The sequence below is a fragment of the Stigmatopora nigra genome, chromosome 9 (genome assembly GCF_051989575.1).
Source record: "Stigmatopora nigra isolate UIUO_SnigA chromosome 9, RoL_Snig_1.1, whole genome shotgun sequence".
NCBI classification, from domain to species: Eukaryota; Metazoa; Chordata; class Actinopteri; order Syngnathiformes; family Syngnathidae; genus Stigmatopora; species Stigmatopora nigra.
The window spans coordinates 14,885,196-14,906,149 of NC_135516.1; the positions used below are offsets into that span (position 1 = coordinate 14,885,196).

At 44.6% G+C, this 20,954-nt stretch overlaps 4 protein-coding genes across 7 annotated transcripts in view; 2 read left to right on the plus strand and 2 right to left on the minus strand.

Annotated features, from left to right (window-relative positions):
• Window positions 1–1,835, plus strand: part of zbtb41 (zinc finger and BTB domain containing 41) — a 5,430-nt gene extending 3,595 nt beyond the window's left edge. For all 3 annotated transcript variants that reach the window (XM_077724904.1, XM_077724905.1, XM_077724903.1), the window contains 6 exons: window positions 76–205; window positions 280–375; window positions 438–544; window positions 631–736; window positions 818–906; window positions 995–1,835. In XM_077724904.1, coding sequence (XP_077581030.1) covers window positions 76–205; window positions 280–375; window positions 438–544; window positions 631–736; window positions 818–906; window positions 995–1,407 — 941 coding nt within the window. In that variant the 3' untranslated portion in view covers window positions 1,408–1,835. The remainder of the gene's footprint in view (window positions 1–75; window positions 206–279; window positions 376–437; window positions 545–630; window positions 737–817; window positions 907–994) is intronic.
• A 70-nt stretch (window positions 1,836–1,905) lies between these two features.
• On the plus strand, window positions 1,906–5,693 carry fggy (FGGY carbohydrate kinase domain containing). Its single transcript, XM_077724907.1, has 16 exons — window positions 1,906–1,983; window positions 2,331–2,552; window positions 2,639–2,750; window positions 2,858–3,009; window positions 3,106–3,194; window positions 3,299–3,414; window positions 3,596–3,724; window positions 3,798–3,901; window positions 3,982–4,089; window positions 4,151–4,212; window positions 4,528–4,729; window positions 4,813–4,887; window positions 4,957–5,077; window positions 5,195–5,289; window positions 5,363–5,424; window positions 5,487–5,693. The coding sequence occupies exons 2-16, from the start codon at window positions 2,370–2,372 to the stop codon at window positions 5,575–5,577; spliced, it is 1,701 nt and encodes a 566-aa protein (XP_077581033.1). The 5' UTR covers window positions 1,906–1,983; window positions 2,331–2,369; the 3' UTR covers window positions 5,578–5,693.
• On the minus strand, window positions 5,692–11,983 carry LOC144201997 (uncharacterized). Of its 2 annotated transcripts, none has more exons than XM_077724910.1 (8): window positions 11,813–11,983; window positions 9,592–9,759; window positions 7,451–7,519; window positions 7,281–7,376; window positions 7,122–7,207; window positions 6,991–7,041; window positions 6,118–6,901; window positions 5,692–6,034 (listed from the first exon to the last, which is right to left on the minus strand). In XM_077724910.1, exons 1-8 carry the CDS (start codon window positions 11,841–11,843, stop codon window positions 6,027–6,029), a joined length of 1,293 nt encoding a protein of 430 aa, XP_077581036.1. In that variant the 5' UTR covers window positions 11,844–11,983; the 3' UTR covers window positions 5,692–6,026. The 2 variants fall into 2 exon arrangements, with proteins under 2 accessions (XP_077581036.1, XP_077581035.1); XM_077724909.1 differs by having other exon boundaries at window positions 7,281–7,388.
• Window positions 11,984–12,230: 247 nt separating this feature from the next.
• On the minus strand, window positions 12,231–20,643 carry LOC144201993 (xenotropic and polytropic retrovirus receptor 1 homolog). Its single transcript, XM_077724906.1, has 16 exons — window positions 20,270–20,643; window positions 19,007–19,058; window positions 18,817–18,918; window positions 18,493–18,716; window positions 18,207–18,356; window positions 17,567–17,650; window positions 17,399–17,480; window positions 17,226–17,315; window positions 17,053–17,150; window positions 16,717–16,896; window positions 16,434–16,599; window positions 16,137–16,331; window positions 15,426–15,592; window positions 15,220–15,359; window positions 14,613–14,834; window positions 12,231–14,029 (listed from the first exon to the last, which is right to left on the minus strand). The coding sequence occupies exons 1-16, from the start codon at window positions 20,336–20,338 to the stop codon at window positions 13,975–13,977; spliced, it is 2,076 nt and encodes a 691-aa protein (XP_077581032.1). The 5' UTR covers window positions 20,339–20,643; the 3' UTR covers window positions 12,231–13,974.
• Window positions 20,644–20,954: the final 311 nt, after the last annotated feature.

Sequence of the window (20,954 nt, forward strand, 5' to 3'; positions counted from 1 at the left end):
GTGAGCCCACCACCTTTCATTTTATTCTCATTATAATCCAAGTGAAAAATGAGCATTTCATGTTTTTTTTTTCAGGACCTTTCCCTTGCGACATCTGCGGGCGAAATTTCAACGACAGCGGCAACAGGAGGCGCCACATGGAATGCACCCACGGCGGCAAAAGGAAGTGGACCTGCTTCGTCTGTGGCAAATCCGTCCGGGAAAGGTTGGCCCGCTTTGCCGCGTTCCTCACCCCAGGGGCGACCTTTCACCTCCTTTTTATCTTTTTGTTTGGGCCAGGACGACCTTGCGGGAACACATGCGCATCCACAGCGGCGAGAAGCCGCACCTGTGCAATCTTTGCGGGCAAACTTTCCGCCATAAGAGTTCGTACAGGTAGGTGGGGGTTCGCGTTCACGTCTGTCCATCCGTCCGTTATTCATTTTTCATCCAATCAGGCTCCACTTGAGAATGCACCGCAACGACAAGCGCTACGAGTGCGAGCAATGCGGCAAGACCTTCGTACGCCACGATCACCTGACCAAGCATCAGAAAACTCACTCTGGTAAAAAAAAAATGATGACATCATTTGACTCAAAAAATACTAGGTGTCATTTTTGAATCGCTGTCATTTGAGGTGCTCCATTTCAGGTGAAAAAGCGCACCAGTGTGAAGAATGCGGCAAGTGTTTTCGACGTCAGGATCATTTGACGGTCCACCACAAAAGCGTTCATCTGGGAGAGAAAGTCTGGCAAAAGTATGCTTTTTTTGTCCAAAAAAAAAAAAAAAAAAACATCTTTATATATTTCTCTCCATATTTCCATTCCTCTTTTCACAGATACAAATCAGCCACGCATCAGTGTGAGGTTTGCAAGAAAGAATTTAAAGGAAAATCCAGTTTGGAAATGCACTTTAGGACCCACTCAGGTACCAGGAAATATTCACATATATTCATTTGGAGTATGATAATTGATCAACCCCATTTGTGACCTCCAATTTGACTTTCCCATTGAAGGCGAGAAACCCTTCAGTTGCCCCGAGTGCCAGCAGACGTTCCGTATCAAGAAGACCCTGAGCAAGCACATGGTGATCCACTCGGACGCCCGTCCCTTCAACTGCCAACAGTGCGACGCCACCTTCAAGCGAAAAGACAAGCTCAAGTATCACGTGGACCACGTGCACTCCGGACGCCTCCTCCAGGCGGCCAACCAAGCCACCGCCGCCGGCCCCGCCCCGGGACCGCCGCCGGGGCCCCCTTCCGGCTACCGGATTCCCGAGCTGGCCTTTTTCGACAAGTACGGTCCGGGGCCACGTCCGACCGGCTCGGGAGAAGACGGCAGTGAGCGGGCGTTCCTGGGGACGCTGCTAGCTTCGGATTCCACGTCCGCCCCGGAAAACATCGGCGGCTCCGAGTACGGCCACCGCTGACGGAGTAAAAAACACGACGGTTTGAGGTCAGTGGGGGAATCGATTCCAATTCCGATGGACGGAGGAAGTGACTCGTTGACGATCCATTTTGACTGGGCGAACAAACGATTGGACGCCGTCAGTGGCGCGAAAAGAAGTACACGTGTTGCTATTTTTAGTGGATCCATTACTCCCGTACGGATTGCAAGGAAGCCGATGGCTCATTGGAAATTGAACGCCACCTGCAGGCCACAATGTGACACCGTCTTTTTAGTGTCAATGAATGACTTTTGCTTCTGTCAATGGCAGCCAGTGAATTAAGCATGATTAGAGAAAGGGCCAGTGGGTATTGCAGCAATGAAGCACTTTTTAGTTGATAATTATGAAACATTGTAATCAGTATGATGATGCCTTTTTGTGATGAATAAAGATAATGCTCAAATACTTTATATTGGGTATTTACTGCACAAACACACAAACATTTTTGTGCTTTTTGTTCTCACTGTTATTCCGTTCCCAGATAATTCCAGGTTCAAAGTGCGTGTTTTTTCAAGCTGAGAGGAAGCCAAAACTATCAAACTCTGTCCAACTGTCTTGGTGAGTCCAACAGTAATTACATTTTTGCTCTATTGATTAACAACAGATTAATTTACATTCTATTACAAGCCGCCTCTATGTTACTATGTCGGGCGTCCGGAACGGAATTCTACTAACTCGTACTCTTTTAAGGAAACATGTCTATGTTGACAATCAGCGAGCCGCCTGTCGCTTGGTGACGTCATCACTCGGCGACCATGTTCAAGTCAACTCAACGCCGTAGCATGCTAGCATCTTGTGCTGCGCCGAATGCTATTATAATTGCTTGCCATGTTTACTTGTTATCATGTTTTTTTTTGCGAAAATGCTCACTAGCGGTGAACCCTAAGTTGGACTTTATTATTTAGCGCTAGAACTTGTCGTGTTGTCGACTTCGACTGGTCCTCATGGCGGAAGTTTACTATGTCGGCGTGGATGTGGGAACCGCCAGTGTGAGAGCAGCCTTGGTGTCCAAAAACGGACATTTGAAGACCGTTGCTACCCAACCTATTAGCATCTGGGAGCCGCACACGGACCATTACGTGCAGTCTTCCACTGAGATATGGAGCAAATGTTGCGCCGTGGTACAGGTAAAACTTGCACAGTAGCGCCCTCTACGAGACGAGCGCTCCTACGACATTTTCTCATCTTGAAAATGTTTGGTTGTTGTTTTTAGGAAGTGACTCGAGGTGTGGACAAGACGCAGATAAGAGGAATCGGTTTCGATGCCACCTGTTCACTGGTGGTGTTGGACCAAAACTTCCAGCCCGTGGCGGTCAACGCGGACGGTAAGGGCGCCCGCCGTTCAATGCCATTCATTCTGCTGCGTTTCTCGCAGTTTGGCTACACCCGACTGGCCCGACCATGGTTTACTGTTAGTTGTCTCATTTTGCAGGTAAGAAGGAGAGAAACGTGGTGATGTGGATGGACCACCGTGCGGGCCAACAGGCCGCCCGCATCACCGACACGGGCCACGCCGTCCTAAAGCGACTTGGGGGCGTCATGTCGCCTGAGATGCAACCGCCGAAGCTGCTCTGGCTCAAAGAGGTGAGCCTCCTTTGGTGCTCGCAGTTCATTTTGAACTTGTCTCCCCCATTCATTTGGATATGAAGTTGATTTTTTTTCCCCCCACTTTTTGCACAGAACCTGAGAGAAAGCTGTTGGGAGCAAGCCGCTCACTTTTTTGACCTCGCGGACTTCCTGTCGTGGAAGGCCAGCGGATCTTTAACCAGGTTTGTTCAACTCCAACCAAATCTCACATTTTGGAAGTAAACAAAGATGGTGGATTTTGGTTTGCACATAGCAAAATGAGCACAAAATTGCTATTGTTTTCCAGGTCGCTGTGTACTCTGGTTTGTAAATGGACATACTGCCCCCCACAGGGATGGGATGCCACTTTTTGGACTTCATTAGGACTCCAGGATCTCACCGAGAACAACTTCTCTAAAATAGGTGGGTAGAATTTCTTGATTTGAATACGGATGTAGAAAAAAGTGAAAATGCCCCTTAAAACACATTCACGTAAGAACCAATTCATCATTGACGGCAAATTAAAATGGTCATAATATATTTTTTAAATGAAATGAGTGGTCAAGAAGGAAAAAGCCTTGATGTTGAACTCCAAATTTTCCAGGCAACGCCACGTCTGCTCCGGGAAGTCCGCTCGGGGACGGTCTGACCTGGGAGGCGGCGGCCGATCTGGCTCTGAATCCGGGAACCGCCGTCGGGGCCTCGCTCATCGACGCTCACGCCGGAGGCCTCGGTACTTGGCGCCCGCCGTCCTTTAAAAGTCAGACGAGGCTCGCATTCATATTTTGTCGTCGTCGTGTCTGCAGCCACCGTAGGAGCCGACGTGGAAGGCCCGGGCTTCCCGTGGCGGGACCGGGCCGTCACCTCGCGGCTGGCCATGATCTGCGGCACGTCGTCCTGTCACATGGCGGTAACGTGGCCATTCTACCTCCCACGCGCCGGCTTCCCGGGCGACCTTTTGGCCCACCGGGCTCTTTTGGCCGCGGGCAGATGAGCGAGCGGCCGCTGTTCGTGGAGGGAGTCTGGGGTCCCTGCCTGTCCGCCATGGTGCCCGACTTGTGGCTCAACGAGGGAGGACAGAGCGCCACGGGACGGCTGGTGGGTCGCGTTGGCCCGTGGGGGGAGTGGCGTTGGCTGACGGGCTCTCTGACGTCCCCAGATGGAGCACGTGGTCAAGGGACACGCCGCCTACCGGACGCTCCGACAAAAGGCGCGCCAAAGGTCAGCTCAAACTCCTATTTTAAGTTTAAAAAGTAGAATTTGCATAGAAACTACATTTCGAAAAGAACATTTTGAAAAATGTCACACATTTGGAATGTTTTATTTAAAATAGTGTATCAGTTTAATACTAGTTATATTACTGTCATTTTGTGTTTTGAGTAAAGTTTCCTTTATAATTTTCCATTTTGAACTTTTGAAAATGTTGTTGTATACAATCAATGTATATCCTCAATTCCTTTCAAATATTTACTTGTATATTGTTTTGACCTTAAACGCCAAACGGCTTGTAACTGTGGATTTTTTTCACTTTGGCAGCCGTCTGAACACAAAGGACGAAAATGGCGACGATGACGGCGACGTTTGCGACACGGACACCTACGGCTACTTGAACCGGCACCTGAACGGGATGGCCGGGGGTTCGGCTCCGGCCGTGGAGCGTCTGGCCGCCCATCTTCACGTGTGGCCCGACTTTCACGGGAACCGCTCGCCGCTGGCCGACCCCTCCTTGAAGGGCACGGTGAGGGATCAAATCCGTTCCGTTTGGGCGCCACGTCATCGCTAGTCGAATGTTGACCCGGCGGGACTTTCGTTTTTGGGCAGGTGGTGGGACTGTCTCTCTCTGGCACGCTGGATGACTTGGCTTTGCTCTACTTGGCCACCGTACAAGCTCTGGCGGTCAGTCTACCGCACCCAGGCGGAAAAAATGGTTATGATTCTTATTGTTATTATTCCGATTTGTTTCAGCTGGGCACTCGTCATATCGTGGAAGCCATGAGAGAAGCGGGTCATCGCATCGAAAGCATCTTCCTGTGCGGAGGCTTGAGCAAGAACCGCTTGTTTGTGCAAACTCACGCCAACGCCATAGGTACGGACCGAGTGCCGCCATTTTGTGTCCCAAGGGACAGATTCTCTATGGAATGATCCACTTGGATAGGATCAATTTAATAAGTTTCATTTGTTTGGAATTGTAATCCATGTTTAGGATTGCCAGTGCTGTTGCCAGAACAGACGGAGGCCGTCTTGGTGGGAGCGGCCATTTTGGGCGCCTGCGCCTCCCGGGACTACGCCACCATCCAGGTACAAAAGCAGCGCCTTAGCGGACCACCACGGCCACATGTTTATCATTCCGTATTCTGTGTTTTCTTTTCAGGAGGCCATGGCAAAAATGACCAAAGTGGGAGAAGTGGTCCGGCCGGAGGCCGGCCTTCAAAGGTGAGATAACATCTTCGGAGACATCAAAGTCAGCCAGCATTGACTTTTGCGTCTTTCTACAGTTTTTACCAGAAAAAGTACAAAGTGTTCCGGCGCCTGGTGCAGCACCAGCGGGAGTACCGAGACATCATGAACGCTGAAAACGACGATTGAAGGTGCCTTTAAATACACCAATCAGCCTTTTTTTTGTCAAAGAGAGCCTTGAAAAGAATTTCCTATTCCAATTTAATAGGTTAAAAACATGTCACATTTCTATTTGGGACACACCACAGCTGGTGGGAGTGCACAAACCACAAAATTCACATTTCCCCTACAAGTCCTAATAAATACATTAAAAGCTCAAGTGTGCATTAGAACAACAATAACAAATAGTCACGGATTGTTTTTTTTTTTTTTCTCTCTCTCTTTTTGAAACGCTGTAAAATGTCCCGGGTCCAATTTGGGGGCCGAGCGGGAAGAAATGCAGCAGCTCTGACACTTTTGGACTAAAAGGAATGTGGGAAAAAAAAATACAGCATGTAGTGTGTGTGTGTGTGTTTGTATTTGCTGGTGTCCATTTTTCGAGTCCTCCAGTCAAAGCTGTCTCTCCGTCCAACTCGTCTTTATGTTTCTAGGAAGAGTAGAAAAAGACTGGCGGTTAGTCATGGACGTCCCAATCATCGAAACAATGATGCCGTTGCATATCAAACGTACCCGTTTGTCTTTGCTCCTCCTGCTGCTGCTGCTCCTCCTGATTCTCCTCCTCCCGATTCTCCTCCTCCTGATTCTCCTCCTCCCGATTCTCCTCCTCCCGATTCTCCACTAATGGCTCATCTTCTAGCAGAACGTCTGTTGATTCTGAAAGTTCTTCTTCAAACGTTTGGGGAAGTATTTCTTCCTCCGCCTCGTCCCAGGAAGCGTCTGGCGATTCTGAAAGTTCTTCTTGGGGAAGTATTTCTTCCTCCACGCCGCCTTCCCAGGAGGCATCTTGCGACTCTGAAAGTTCTTCTTCAAATGGGGGCAGAGGCACTTCTTCCTCTGCCTGGTCTCTCAAAGCGTCTGCTTCCACGCTGACTTCTTCCTCGGGGAAGTCCTCTGCTATCTCCTCCACGTCCATCTCTTGGTCTTCCTCCTCTGGGATGATTTCTTCTTCTTGTTCATCTTCTTCTTCTTGGGCCAAAGCGGGCTCCTCCTCCTCTTCCTCCGTCTCTTCTTCTTCTCCTCGCTCCTCCCCCTCGGAGGCCCGCAAGAAGACGGGGTCGGCGTCTTGACTCATCTCCGACAGAACGGCCGCCAGCTGTTGGCTCAAGAGGTCCACTGCCGATTCCTCCTCCTCTTCCAGTACCACGGGATCGTCTTCTTCTACGGGAAGGAATGGCTCCTCCTCCTCCGCCTCCTCTGAGAGGACGGGCTGGTCTTCCCGGTCCACGTGGGCCGGCTCCTCCACGTGGTCAAAGCTTTCCTCGGGCGTCGCCGGAGCTTCTCGTTCTTCGGCGACCTGATGGAAAAAATGACCGTGGTAGGACTTGGTTCGCCATCTTTGACCGAAGCACGCTACTGGCCGGTGGAGAAAGGCAGAATACGCACCTGGTGGTCTACTTGGTCCTCCAAAGCTTCTTCGGGATCTTCCTCAAATACCTTAAAAAGACCACAACGTAGCTTAGCATTTTTTTCAAAAGTCCATTTGATTGGATGACAAAGACAGATCTCGGGCCAACCTCAGAATGGTCTGTAGTTTCCTCTTCTTCTTCCTCCTCCTCTTGTTCTTGTTGCTCAAAAGTGTCCTCGATGGGAAGTTCAGGTTCTAGAAGAGAAAAGAAGGAAGTTTATGGATTGGATGTCAGGCAACATTAACAAGTAAGGAAAGTCCAAATGACCTTTGATAGAAGGTGGTGGAGTAGGAACCAATGGCGTCGGCGCTATCACGTGGTCGTCGGGGGAAGCCACGCCCGCGTTGCTAACTTTCAGTTGTTCTGAAAAAGAGGCTATTGACGGATTTAATGTCACGCTGTCACGACAAACACAAGGTGGCAAAATAAGAACTTACCCAAGACCATTTTGGCGTCGTCCATGTCAAAGTCGCCATCGCCGTCTCGATCGTAAGCCGCCAACTTGCCTGCAGATGAAAAATGTTTCGCTATTTGACCAAAGTAAGTATACCATTGCATCAATGAATCCAACTCCACTGCAATTCTCCATGTTTTTATACATTTATTTTAATCAAATGTACTTTTTTATACCTAAGCAAAAAAAATAAAAACGGAGAATAAATGACTCACGGGATCAAAACAAAAGCCGCCTAATGTGTAAACGATTGCAACATGTTTTTTTTTTTTTACAACTCATGCGATTAGCAAAAAACGACATACTATAGTAAGGCTTTTTTCTTGAAAAAAAACGACATAGTATAGTAAGGCTTTTTTCTTGAAAAAAACGACATAGTATAGTAAGGCTTTTTTCTTGAAAAAAACGACATAGTATAGTAAGGCTTTTTTCTTGAAAAAAACGACATAGTATAGTAAGGCTTTTTTCTTGAAAAAAACGACATAATATAGTAAGGCTTTTTATCGCAAAAAAACGACATAGTATAGTAAGGCTTTTTATCGCAAAAAACGACATAGTATAGTAAGGCTTTTTATCGCGAAAAAAACGACATAGTATAGTAAGGCTTTTTATCGCAAAAAACGACATAGTATAGTAAGGCTTTTTATCGCGAAAAAAACGACATAGTATAGTAAGGCTTTTTATCGCAAAAAAACGACATAGTATAGTAAGGCTTTTTATCGCGAAAAAAACGACATAGTATAGTAAGGCTTTTTATCGCAAAAAAACGACATAGTATAGTAAGGCTTTTTATCGCAAAAAAACGACATAGTATAGTAAGGCTTTTTATCGCAAAAAAACGACATAGTATAGTAAGGCTTTTTATCGCAAAAAAACGACATAGTATAGTAAGGCTTTTTATCGCAAAAAACGACATAGTATAGTAAGGCTTTTTATCGCGAAAAAAACGACATAGTATAGTAAGGCTTTTTATCGCAAAAAAACGACATAGTATAGTAAGGCTTTTTATCGCACAAAAACGACATAGTATAGTAAGGCTTTTATTGCCAAAAACGACATAGTATAGTGAGGCTTTTTATTAGGACAAAACGACATAGTATCGTAAGGCTTTTTTCTTTAAAAAAACGACATAGTATAATAAGGCTTTTTTCTTCAAAAAAACGACATAGTATAGTAAGGATTTTTTCTTAAAAGAAACGAAATACTATAGTAAGGCTTTTTTTGCAAAAAAACTACATAGTATAGTAAGGCTTTTTTGCATAAAACGACATACTATAGTAAGGCTTTTTTTCATTAAAAAATGACCATGTATAGTAAGGCTTTTTCATTTGAAAAATAAATTTAAAAAAGGGGCCGCACTTCCACTTTACTACCACAAGGTGTCAGTATTTGACCAAAGTAAGTATACGATTACATCAATGGGACCAACTCAACTGCAATTCTCCATGTTTTTACATTTATTTTAATCAAATCTACTTCTTTAGACCTAAGCAAAACAAAAAAACGGAGAATAAATGACTCGCGGGATCAAAACAAAAGCCGCCTAATGTGTAAACGATCGCAACATGTTTTTTTTTTTTTTACAACTAACCCTTCCAAAAAACGACATAGTATAGTAAGGCTTGTCGGTTCAAAACCCACACCTTTCATAAATAAATTACAATTGGTGAAGGAAAACAGTTGTGCGCTATATAAGAAAATAGGGTGGTGGGTTGGGCACATAGCTCAACAGGTAGAGTACCCATGCACCATGCCAACGGTAGTAGGTTCGAAACCTGCAACTTTCAAAAATCATTTCAAATTAGTGAGGGAAAAGAGTTGGGCGCTAAATGGGAGAGTGGGGTGGTGGGTTGGGCACTTAGCTCAAATAGTAGAACACTTGCTTAACACACAAAGGGTTAAGAGTAAGCACCCACACACCACTCAAAATCCCACATGATCCAACTTTGAACTCAAAAATAGCAGCCTCAAATTGTTAGTCCACGCAGTGCAAAGAAAGGTGGTAGTTTGGTCACTTAGCTCAAGCAGTAAAACACTTGCTTAGCACTCAAAAGGTACTGGGATCGAACCCCAAATCTGGCAACTTTTCACAAATTGTCACATTTGGCGGCATGTCAAATTCACCCAGAATTTGCGTGTAGTCGAAGGGGGCCAAGTAGACCACGGCGATGGACGTCCACACGCCCAGCAGGGCCAGCACGATGAAACAGGTGACAAAGCCACTGCCGCCGCCACTGCCACCGCCCGAAGACGACTTGGATTTCTTTTTGGGCGCCTGGTTCTTGGTGGCCGCTGAAAGTAAAAAAAATGAAATTAAAAAAATTTCAAGTTCATCTTTCATTCATTCATTCATTCTTAGCAGCCAAAGAAAATGTCCAAATACATTGTGTTTGAGAATAACCACTAGGTGCCCCAAAATGAATTGAAAGTGACTTGGATTTTTATGGGCCAGAATTTCCGCTCCAATGCCCCATTTAAGCGGTGTAATAGATGGGCAGTGCGCATAAAAGGTTGCGGTCCTCTGGGCTTTTCATGCTGCTCACACACATGGAATGCGCTGACTTGTGGCTCAAATCCACACACGCACGCACGCACACACGCCTGTGCTGAAAGCCACCACCCAAAGCCACTGATAGCCAGCCGCATCTTCACCGAGGGACCAAAAAGGAAAAAAAAGCGCCAATGGCAACGACAATTTCCACTATTTGTTGGCATTTTCTCCACTCGTTGCCAGCCATTGACGGCAAAAGATGTCCAACTGTCAAAAAAAAAACAAATCAAAACATCCGTTGGGGGTGTTAATAAATGTCATTATCAAGACTACTATAGCAGATACTATACTGGCAAACACAATGTTCATTTGAATTGCAATATTAGCTCATTATTTCCCATAAAGGACCATAGATGGATGCCAAATTCAAACAGAGTGGATTGCTGTCAAGTGGTTGGACTGAAATCTTTCCTGGAGCGCTTTTGTTTTGAAACGCACCCGAGCGAGCTTATCTGTTGAGCCTTCTACCTCGTCACTCGTCTTCCTTGCCCCGCCCACCCGGAGTCACGTGACTGAAGGACGAATGGCTAGGCACGACTTATCCGTGTAAAAGTGGCGTTGGTGAAAGGAGCGGACCAGAGTCCACCTTTGGGCTAATCTTTTCAGTGCCTATCTAGGACACGGATTGATAGGAAATTGATTACGAGCTTTGTCAAATGGGACACCCGCCGAACACGTCCTCAGAACAAAAAAGAAGTCAATCCTCTGCATTCCATTCATATCCACAAATGTCTTTAGCCCTCAGAGATCAAATAGTACCAAAAATGAGGGGCCAAATTTACAGTTTTAAATGGAAAATGTACAATTTTTTACTTTAAAAAAAATGGAAAAAAAACGCCTTCTCTATTGTTTAAATAAAAAAATGTGAATTATATTTGGAAAAAGAATAATACGCTTTACGAAAATAGAATAAATATCACTAAAATGGACCGAACCATGGTTGCCAACCCTCCCACTTCAAACGAACCAGACATCTATCGACACCTATATCACCCAATAAGTTTAAAAAAAACAATACAAAAAAACTCTGTCACTACATTTTAATATACATATCTTTTGCGCCGAGTCATTCTTAAGGAGGGAGGCCAACTTTGGTAAAGTATCAAAGTGGGCGGAGCTAAGGACAATTGTGAACATCTTGTTCCCAAAAGAAGAAGAAAAAAAGAAGACTAGGCTAAAATTGCTTCTTACTTGCACATGAACATACAAAGCTCAAATATGAAAGTTGCATTTTGTGATTTTTTTTCATTGCATCGTCAGAACGGAGCGCCAAGATAACTTTTTTTTTTTAAACATCTGCACCCTCCGCAGCCCCCCTCCTCTCCCCACACCCCTCATTCTACTCAGCCACGTGTCAATACACGCTTCATAAAACAATTTGCATTTCCATTTTAACAACCTCCACTGAACCAAAACAACACTAGATTGAGCAAGGCTTCTTCCCTAAGCCACTGAAATTCCCCCAAACTTAACTAGTAGGACTTTAAAGAGACACATTTCCACTGCAGCGGTTTGAAGTCGCTCCCCGGTTTGCAAGTAGAAAATAACTTTTTCACTCGGAAAGCATACGCTTGTGCAAGATTCGACAATGCAAGATTGCACTACGTCACAGCACAACAAATAAATAAAAACAATAACGCTATGCCATAACAAGAAGCATGGGTATACGAAGAAGTACTTTGACAAATCCACATAAAACTAGCTAGCTAAAACGCACGCTTAGCATACGTGCATTAGTTTACATAACAACATTAAGCGAAAGCCAACGGCTTGTTGAAGAAGCAACTAAAGTACCTTTATTCGCTGCGTTTTGCGTGGAGGACATGATTCCTGGACAAATCACGGTCCGGTTCGGTCTGGTCCGGGTGAACTTGGATGGAAAACGCCTTTCAAAAATGAATTTTCAAGATGTTGCGCAGCCGCTTCAAGCGACTAACCTCGTTTGCAGTCTGATTGACGGTTTTGGCTACCAATGGTTACTTCCGGATAGAGGGCCAATCGGCGTTGCCGCGCACGACGGAGACTCCGCCTTCGCTGTGGAACGTCGACATTCCTATCGAAAGTAATGCGCGTGCGCTGTGGGATAAGGGGGCAGGAAAGTCAGGCGTGCGCCATGTTGGCGGGGGCAAGATGAACTCAAGATATGCATTAGCGGCGCTACTTTTTAAGAGCCACTTGATTGGACTTGTATCAAAATGATTCAGATAAATAATTCCAATGAAACGGATTGCATTTTATTCATTAGAATCACAAAATGATTTAAACTGGAAAGTAGAAATGCCATGTAAATGGAACGCCCCACTGCCCAGGAATAAAAAATAAAAAATGGAATCATGAACCATGAGAAAAACCAAATCAGGAATGATTGACAGTGATTTTGTTATGGTCCTCAACTTAGTCAAAAAGGAGATTGTACAAGCTTTTATGGAATTGCGCCATAAAAATGAGAACATTTGAACCCAAAATGACACCGCAAGGAACAATTTTGAGGTATCCCAGCATAAAGAAAGAGTAATTATCGATTTTTTTTAAATGACCACTAATTCAGATAATCATTCAGAAAGTTGATCTGATCGATTGTGTTTAGCAATTACCCATTTAAATGAGATAAAACAACATGCCCAGCAGTTCCTTGAAAGAAGCCTTAAAATTCCAAATCAATAAGAAAAATTGAGAGAATGCTTACATTGCGTTCTTGAGGAGTGTATCTTTTTTTAAATCAATTCTCACTGATTAGAACAAAATAAGCAAGGTTGAACGCGCTATTGGATTTTTCTTTCACTGAAACAAAATAAAAAAAGGAGTTTGACTGATGAAAACACAGCCTTGTTTGTAAAAGCATTCCCCAAACAATAATGATAAATCCCGTCTCTAAAGACCATATTTTGTCCTATATCATCCACCGCCTTTTACATCCAAACCATTTCAACTGGGATGTCGGGAATTGACCATTTACCGCCTTGAACGGCGAACCGTTTGGACTAAATATTCCTAGTCACAGAATGGCTACGTAAGATATTCTAGCGATGCCGTATACGTATACATAGACTTATGAAGTTATGTACATAGTTTCACACGTGTAAGGGTGTTACCAAAGTGAGGAAGATGACCTTTGTCAAACTAAATCATCCTTCTAATATTGTCCACTTTTCTACTCAAAAGCGCTTACAAATAAGAACTATTTGTAGTGTAACATTGGAACATTTTCCATCATGTGCAGTTTTTTTCTGTCAGGACTGGAGATGTGGAATCGGTTGGTTTTCTTTTAGGGGGGTAAGAGGGGCTTTCAGTTCATTCAGTCTCCGCCTACTGGAAATGATGGGAAGTGGATCGGTGGCACCGGGATTTGAATTTCTGACGATAAAATTCAGCTTTGGGAAAAAAAATTGATACTTCATAAAAATTCTGGAGCAAAAAAATCAGTCGCAAAAACATAGTCAAAAGGAATGACTATGATATTAAAATGAAGGTGAACAAAAAAAACTAAAATTCAGCTGCAAATCCATTTGCAGGCCAAAAAAGTCAAATCCTGGTGACAGATTTGTTGGAGTTTAGATGCAGCCAAAATACTCAATTCCTGTTGGAAATTGAAATCGGAGAGGAGGTGCGTTTTGACCACTTTCCTGGGAAATCTGGAATGTTGGTGCTTGACTGGAGGGTTGATGTCGATGAATGTCGAAGAGTGGATGCCATGGTGAAAGGGAGAATGGAGGTCCGCCCGCCGGTGGGAGGAGCTCAGATCCTGAGGTCAAGTTATATCGGAAGGTCCGATAGCTTTCCTCGCCGTCTTTGAAAAGAGCTCCAAAGCCGACGGGATTGAAAAGTTTGGCGGTCATTGACGTTTGTTTGGAACTCGGTGGGGCCGGTTCCACGCCCCACTTGCCGGGTTTGCTTTAGGAAGAAGCGTTTCCTCCTTTGAACAGATTCTGGACCCAGGCAAGGGGCGTGGCCTGATGTCAGGAGTCGTCGTCCGTGTCGTCTATCAAAACCTTGGTGTCGCGGCTCTTGGATCTGAAAACGAGAAAAAAAAAGGATGAAATTAACAAATGACATACTTGTAGAATACACAAAAAAGGGAAAATACACATTGGCCCGAATATAAGACGACCGAGTATAAGACGACCACTTTTTCAATAATTTTTTAATTTGAGACAAGACTTTTTGAACATCAAATTTCCAGTGAATTTGATGAGCACAGATGACTCACCTATCAGGTGTTGGCGTTTCGAAAAAAACACTTGTTTATTTCTTTTGACAGGGCTTTGCTCTGGCTTAGGGCGTTAAGTTCAGCATTCCTTTGAAAGATATCGAGCGTCATCTAGCGTTGTGAAGGAGTAGGACGTCTAGACTCGGAAAATAAGATGACTGCCCCACACTTTTTTCAGTCTTAATGCAATGCGAAAAAATATATTGGGGCCAATATGATATGAATTGTTGGAATTTACAATGACATAAAGCCTCCTTTTTAGACTATTTGCAGCAGCCCAAGAGTATAATGGAGTAGAAGTTACATTTTTAAAAAGGCAGCTTATTAAAAATAAATATCTATTTTATTGGAAGGGAAAGTAAGAAGAGAAGGCAAGTTGAAACTTACTGCGAAGCAAGTCTGGGCCTGCGTAGACTCATACTGTAGCTGCGTTTCCAGCTCTTCTTGCCCTGTCGGTTTCGCACGCCGTCCTCTTGGTCCATCATCTGCTCCAGCAGGGTCTGGTCGTCGGCGTTGAGGGGAGCCACGCTGATGTCGCGCACCGCTCGGAACTCGCCGCAGTTGTTCAGGTGTTCGTTCTCCAGCCTGAAGAAGTTCCACACAAATCGCCTGCCGCACAGAAACAGAAGGAAGAAACCTTACTCTCAAATGTTCTTAACGGGTCGTAACTTGTAGGCGTTTCAAATTCGTCAAAAGGTGAACGAGACATTGGCGACACGGTTAAATGAGTCAACTTCAAAATGGGAAGTTCTGGCCCCGTCAATGGGCTGCTTCTGTTGACACTGGATGGTTTTCGGTTGCAGCACTACTTTGGGACATGCTTGTCATGATTAAATGCTCAGTTATTCCGTTTGGATATCCATAATAATATGCAAAATTAAGCTAGAGAGAGGAGAGTATGTTTGGGGAGGGAAAACGCCAAAATCTTTGGATTTTTGTATATGTTATACACGCCTGATTGGCATTTTGCAAGATTTGGCCACACCCATTTTACCTAAAGACCTCCATGGGGGCCAGCGCGGTGGCCAGGATGTCGGAGATGCCGGGGACCACGTTCAACGTGCTGAGGGTGACGGTCAGAATCCAGGAAAATCTCAAGAGCACGTCCTCCACGATGGCGCTGTAGTAATACGCCTGATGGGAGGGGAAAAGCGCCGGATCAATGGGGGCAGGCAAGAGGCGGGCGGGATTTGGAAATACCTTGTGCGGGTAGACAATCTCTTCCCTCAGAAATGTGTTTTCTCCAGCGTGGCGGTCAAAAAGGCCCCAGTCCATCTTGAGATCCCAGACCAGAGTGTAGCACGAGCTGACCACCAAACACGTCACGTGCAAGTACAAGAAGATCTTGGCGTCTTCCATGGATTGAGCTGGGGAAAGGAAGCAAGCAAGGTCCACGCTAAATCATGGACACTTTTGCAACAAAAAAAGACGTCCACCACTGGGAATCAGTTTGCTTGTTGTGTTTTTTGGTCGGGACCCAACGCGACATTCTTGGGATGTGCTTAAATCTACCAGAATCTCTGACGCTGTTTAAAAATTCAAACTTTCTGCAGTACAATCAAATATTTGGGATTCATTTGGCAATATACGCAATATTGTGTGGCTTTTAGTCCTTTCGATTAAAATAAAAAGATAAAATCGTAACAGTATCGACATCTAATCTTGTAGTCCGATATTTTGTTACAAAATACTGTGTTTGTTTATCAAGGTTGAAACATGAAAAGCCAACTTCTCGGTGCTTGTAGGTATGGAGTTGGCCACCAGAGGGCGTGTACTCTTCCTGAAAGCCTTCCTAGATAGGAAGGTGTGCGAGCATTGTCTTAAATCTAACTGCAGGTTTCGTGAATTTGGTAGCTGGGCTTCTTTCCTTTTGAAAAGGTGGGCGGGTTTGTTTTAGACCTCGGGGGGTACCTTTGTGTGTGCTGTAGAGCGCGGCAAAAGTCACTACAAAGAAGGTAGTGGAGTATTTGCCGGCGTTAACCAGGTGAGGGAAGGCCCTTTTGGTGTCCCGGTAACGACGCAGACACTGGATGAATCTGAACCAAGCGGGAAGACAGTGAATCACTGCACGGACGCCATAGGAGTAGGTATTACACACATCGTTACCTGAAACGGAGGACGAAGGGGGGGGGGGGGGGGGGGAGGTTAGCAGCTTTGGCCATATTGTGGCCCTGGACCAAATCCAAACCGTCTCACTCACTCACTCACCTTTGCTGCTGATGAGACCGTCGTGTTTTTTCCACTCAAGTTCAAAACTGTAAAAACAGATCATGTACTCCACATCTAAGAGGACAATACCCAAAGAGTTCAACTGGTCGGCCAACCAAAAGTCGGCAAAGCCCACTCGATGGAATGGCGCCGTCATGACGCGAAACTGGAAGAAGAAAAAAAGAGGGGTAATGACAGATTATTTTTATACCATCCGGATGGGAAAAATTTGCCATGGATATTTGTCCTGGACGACACGATAGCGAGTTAAAAGTCAAGTCACCAGCAATTTGAGCAGCCAGAAGCGTGACTTGTAGTAGCAGGTCTTGAAGGGATTAATGAGGAAGACGATGAAGAATCCGTAAAGAGCCAGTGGATTCACTTGCATGGGGACCGGAATGCTGTCGCTGAAGAGGCACGACAGCAGGCTCACGCACCACAGCACCCCCAAAAGTCCTGCAATCTAAAATAAAAAAAAACAGAAAAAATCAATTAAAAACGCTGGGTCCTTTGTGTGTGTGTAAAATACAGAAATAGCACTGGTTACTGACACTGCGCCTTTAAATGCCATGCGCCATATAGCGGCAAAAAATACGTTAGTGGTGGCGTTTGTTCAAACCTCAAAGAGATGTTGATGCGAGAGGTTGTTTCTGGGATTGAGTTCAAAAATGAGCACGTGGTTGACTCCCGCTTGCCTCCATCCGTAAGTGTTAATACCTAAAAACAGGAAAAATAAAAGACAGGTGAGATGGCGCTATTGAGCGCAATTCAAATCCGATGACATCATCGTACCCAAGAGGAAGAGGAACTCCACTAAAAGGAAGCCTCCCCTGTAGATCCGGATCATCGGCCAGACGTCGGCCATGGGAAACATCACGGCTCCTAAAAAAATCAATTAAATCATTTAAAAAATGAAAAAAATGGATGAATATTAAAGTGCACATTCCTAATCATGCGGGGGATACCTGTTATAATAACCGTGACCATCAAGACCAGGAAAACTCCACAGTAAAGTCCGACTCGAAAGGTGGTCCAAGCAGGAGCCGGCTGGAAGACCACAATTGAAAGTGGGTGAGCAAGATGGCGGCATTTTTGGACGCGACATTGTTCCAATCTGGACTGGAGTCTCTCACCTGGGCGGCTCCCAAAGGAGGGACCCTCAGTCTTTTCATGGCCTTCTGCCTGTCTCCGCCTTCCAACTCTGTGGTGACCAATCCCTGAAAGACAAGACAAAATGGCCGTGACAACGCTGCCATTTCAAATTTGAACAGAAATGATAAAATTTGATTGTATGTCTTTTTTAAATGTATTGATCATCATACATCTCTACTCTTCATTTTAAATTGATCCTAAAACAGAAAGTCGGCACTCGTCATTGACTTTCTCGGGCCGCACAAAATGAGGCGGTGGGCCACATTTGGCCCCCGGGCCGCCACTTTGACACCTGTGATCTAATCTTATGTGAAATGCGAGAAGTGATTAACGGTAGTCACACTTGGAAAAGAAATTCTTGTCTAGGACTTGATAACGGGCCAGACACTTTGCAGGGGAGGTGAGAGAGTCAAAAGGTCACAGAGGTCAGAAATGGGGTCACGCTTTCAATTTGGCTGCACAGGATCTAAATTCAAATCAGTGTCAGAATGAAATGAGGCCCTGTCAAGGGGTCACAACGCAGCAGGGCCGCACGCCGTGTGGCACTTTTGCCGTTATCGAGCCCGTGTGAAACGCGGAGGAATTTTAACAGCGGCGCGTGGACAAGATAAATGCGTTTACCTCGGTCTCCGATATGAGCTGCGTAATTTTCTTGCAGGTGTAGAACGGCGCCACTTCCACGTGAGAGACCCTCCAGCAGGCACCCCGCGACGTATCCAAAATCTTATCATGCTTCTTTAAGATCTTTCGGAAACCCGTGAAATTCAGGTTCTGCAAAAAAAATTGGAAATTTGACATGTATGGTTCCAACTCGGTGGAAATTCACTTAATACGGGTGGTTACGGAACGGATTAATGGTGGAAATTGAGGGTCATTTTGAAATGTTTTTTTGTTGTTATCTGCCAACCTGGTAGTTCTGCAAGAGGATGAGACTGAGGTAGAACTCGGAGAAGGCCAGCTGAAGATCTTTGATATTTCGGTGTTTGCATCTCTCTTGCTGCGACAGAGTGAAGACGGTTTTCCTCCTCCGTAGGCCCCGCCCATTGGTGGCGATCTCCCTCTGGGCGTCCAACGACGACTGCAACTCGTTCTGGAGCGTGGCGAACCTTCGCTGGGCCTCGGCCAGTTTCTCTACAGGACGGAGAAAAAAAAGAAAAAAATGTGAAAATCAAAACCATATATTTTTTGTAGACATTTTTTGGGGGGGACATTTCCCTTTCGCTGTGGTTACCCGAATAAAATGTGTTAATCTTGGCCAGCTCCTTTTCACACCGCTGGAAGAACTTTTCTTCAAACTTTGCATAATAACGTTTGACCGTGTCCTCGTCCGTCACTACGGGGAGAAAAACGGAAAATGATTTGACGGGTTTACGGGTCACCAGACGTCCGCTCCATCAGTGGCGACGGGACGGAAAAAGTACCTTCGATGGACGGGGCTTGGTCCTGAGCCGCGTATAACATCTCTTTGAAGGCCTGGAGAAAACAGGACATGAGAAAGATGAAATCCATCTTTGTCAATGGCATTTATTTACATGATATCATGGAAAAAAAATTGATTTAAACTTGAATTTACGTTCAACAAATATATGGGATTTGAAGATATCAAAATATTATTCAACAAAATAGGCAATCCAAGTTAATAATACAGCTAAAAATGAGAATGACCGGAAATCAAATGGGGTTAAAAATAAAAGAAAAAAAGGAAAAGGATATAATCAGGTGTGCTTTTGAGAAGCACTTCCCCGCGCCATGACAATAACGCGCTCGCTCAGCAATTGTCTGTCACGTATTGACCAAGAGGTTCAACTAAAGCAACCAGAGACAAAGCAACGACGCCAATTCTGCTGACAATCCCATAAAGCTAAAGAAAACAACTGCGATCATGTGGCTTTTTCGCCTTTTTTCCCCCCGTAGACGTTCAATCGAATCGAGCGGTCGGACGTTCAAACACGCAATCGAAGGATACCAAAGGTACATTCATTGATTACATAAAAAAATACAAATTGTGGAAATATACAAGTACAAATTCAAATTTTAGCATTTTTTTCAAATTCAAATAAAACAAGGAGGGCTTTTAATTTGGTTTTTACATCGATTAAATAGTTTTTTTAAATGCATTTTAATACATTTTTGAGATCAACTTTTTCTTTTTCATTTAAATAAAGTACGGGACGTCCAATCATGTGGCATCTATTCAATCCTATGAATGGGCTTAGTATCAAGAGCAGACGTCCAATCCATTTAAAGTGGGAGGGTGGCATTCTTAGATGCACAAATGAGCAGCCATTGACGACAATAGCCGTCACCTAGCGTCCAATCATCCTCCTGCTGTCAATTGAAATGAGTACCAACTGCAGACGTCCAATTCAAAAAGTGTCTGTATCAGCAGAAAACGTAAACATTCGTCGTTTCGCCCCCACCTCAAATACATTCGACGTATAACGCAATCAATGCGCCAAATTAAAAAAAAAACTGGTCGCTGAAACATTTTCCATTGCAATGTTTTGCCGTCAAGGAATAATTAGCATTGTCGTGTTAGCTAGTTTCGTCTCCATCACTCAAAAGGATAGCAGGTGAAATAATTAGCATGGTAGTGTTAGCTAGTTTCTTCTCCATCACTCAGTTTAGCAAGATAAGCCATTGAAACGTCTGTGTTGGAGTTAGCATGTCAATGAGAGACTTACCTCGTACTGAATATACTGTTTTCTCCATTCCGGCGTGATGTGAGCCGAAAGATGCTCCGTGAATTTCATTTTGAAATCTTTGGGCACCTCGGCTTGTCGTCTAGTGGCCGACTGAGAAGCCAGGAAACATAGCTAAGCTGTTTTTGTGGACGTCGACTCCGAGTCGTCGGTTATGATTTCACAGTAGCATAGCTAGCTGGAGTCCGAATGTCACCATTTCTGTTGAAAGTGACAGCGCTTCCCAAGATAGGATAATATTTAAGCTAGCACGAAGACGTCGCAGGAGACAGCAAGTAAACAGCGGCACATCAGCGACGGACTCTTTTATGGCAGCTCTCTTCTTCGTCGTCTGTTTCTTCCTCCTCCTCGTACTCCTCTTCTTCTTCTACTAACTCCTCCTCCTCCTGCTCTTCTTTCAGCGTTTGCCAAACAAGGACTAGTCCGCTACTGCTCTCTTCTGGTAGAGAGGGAGAGTGCAGTGGATGATCTCAAAAACAAAATACTGCATTTTAAAATTCACATTTTTTTCTCATTACGTCTCGCAGTTCATTGGGTAATTAATTACTTAATTAAGTATAAACTTTTCAAAAATATCACGATATTTTAGGGGGTTTGAAAATAATGCATTTAAAAAAATTATATGCCAGTAATGCTATTTACTGGCTGTTTTAATTTTTTAAATGAT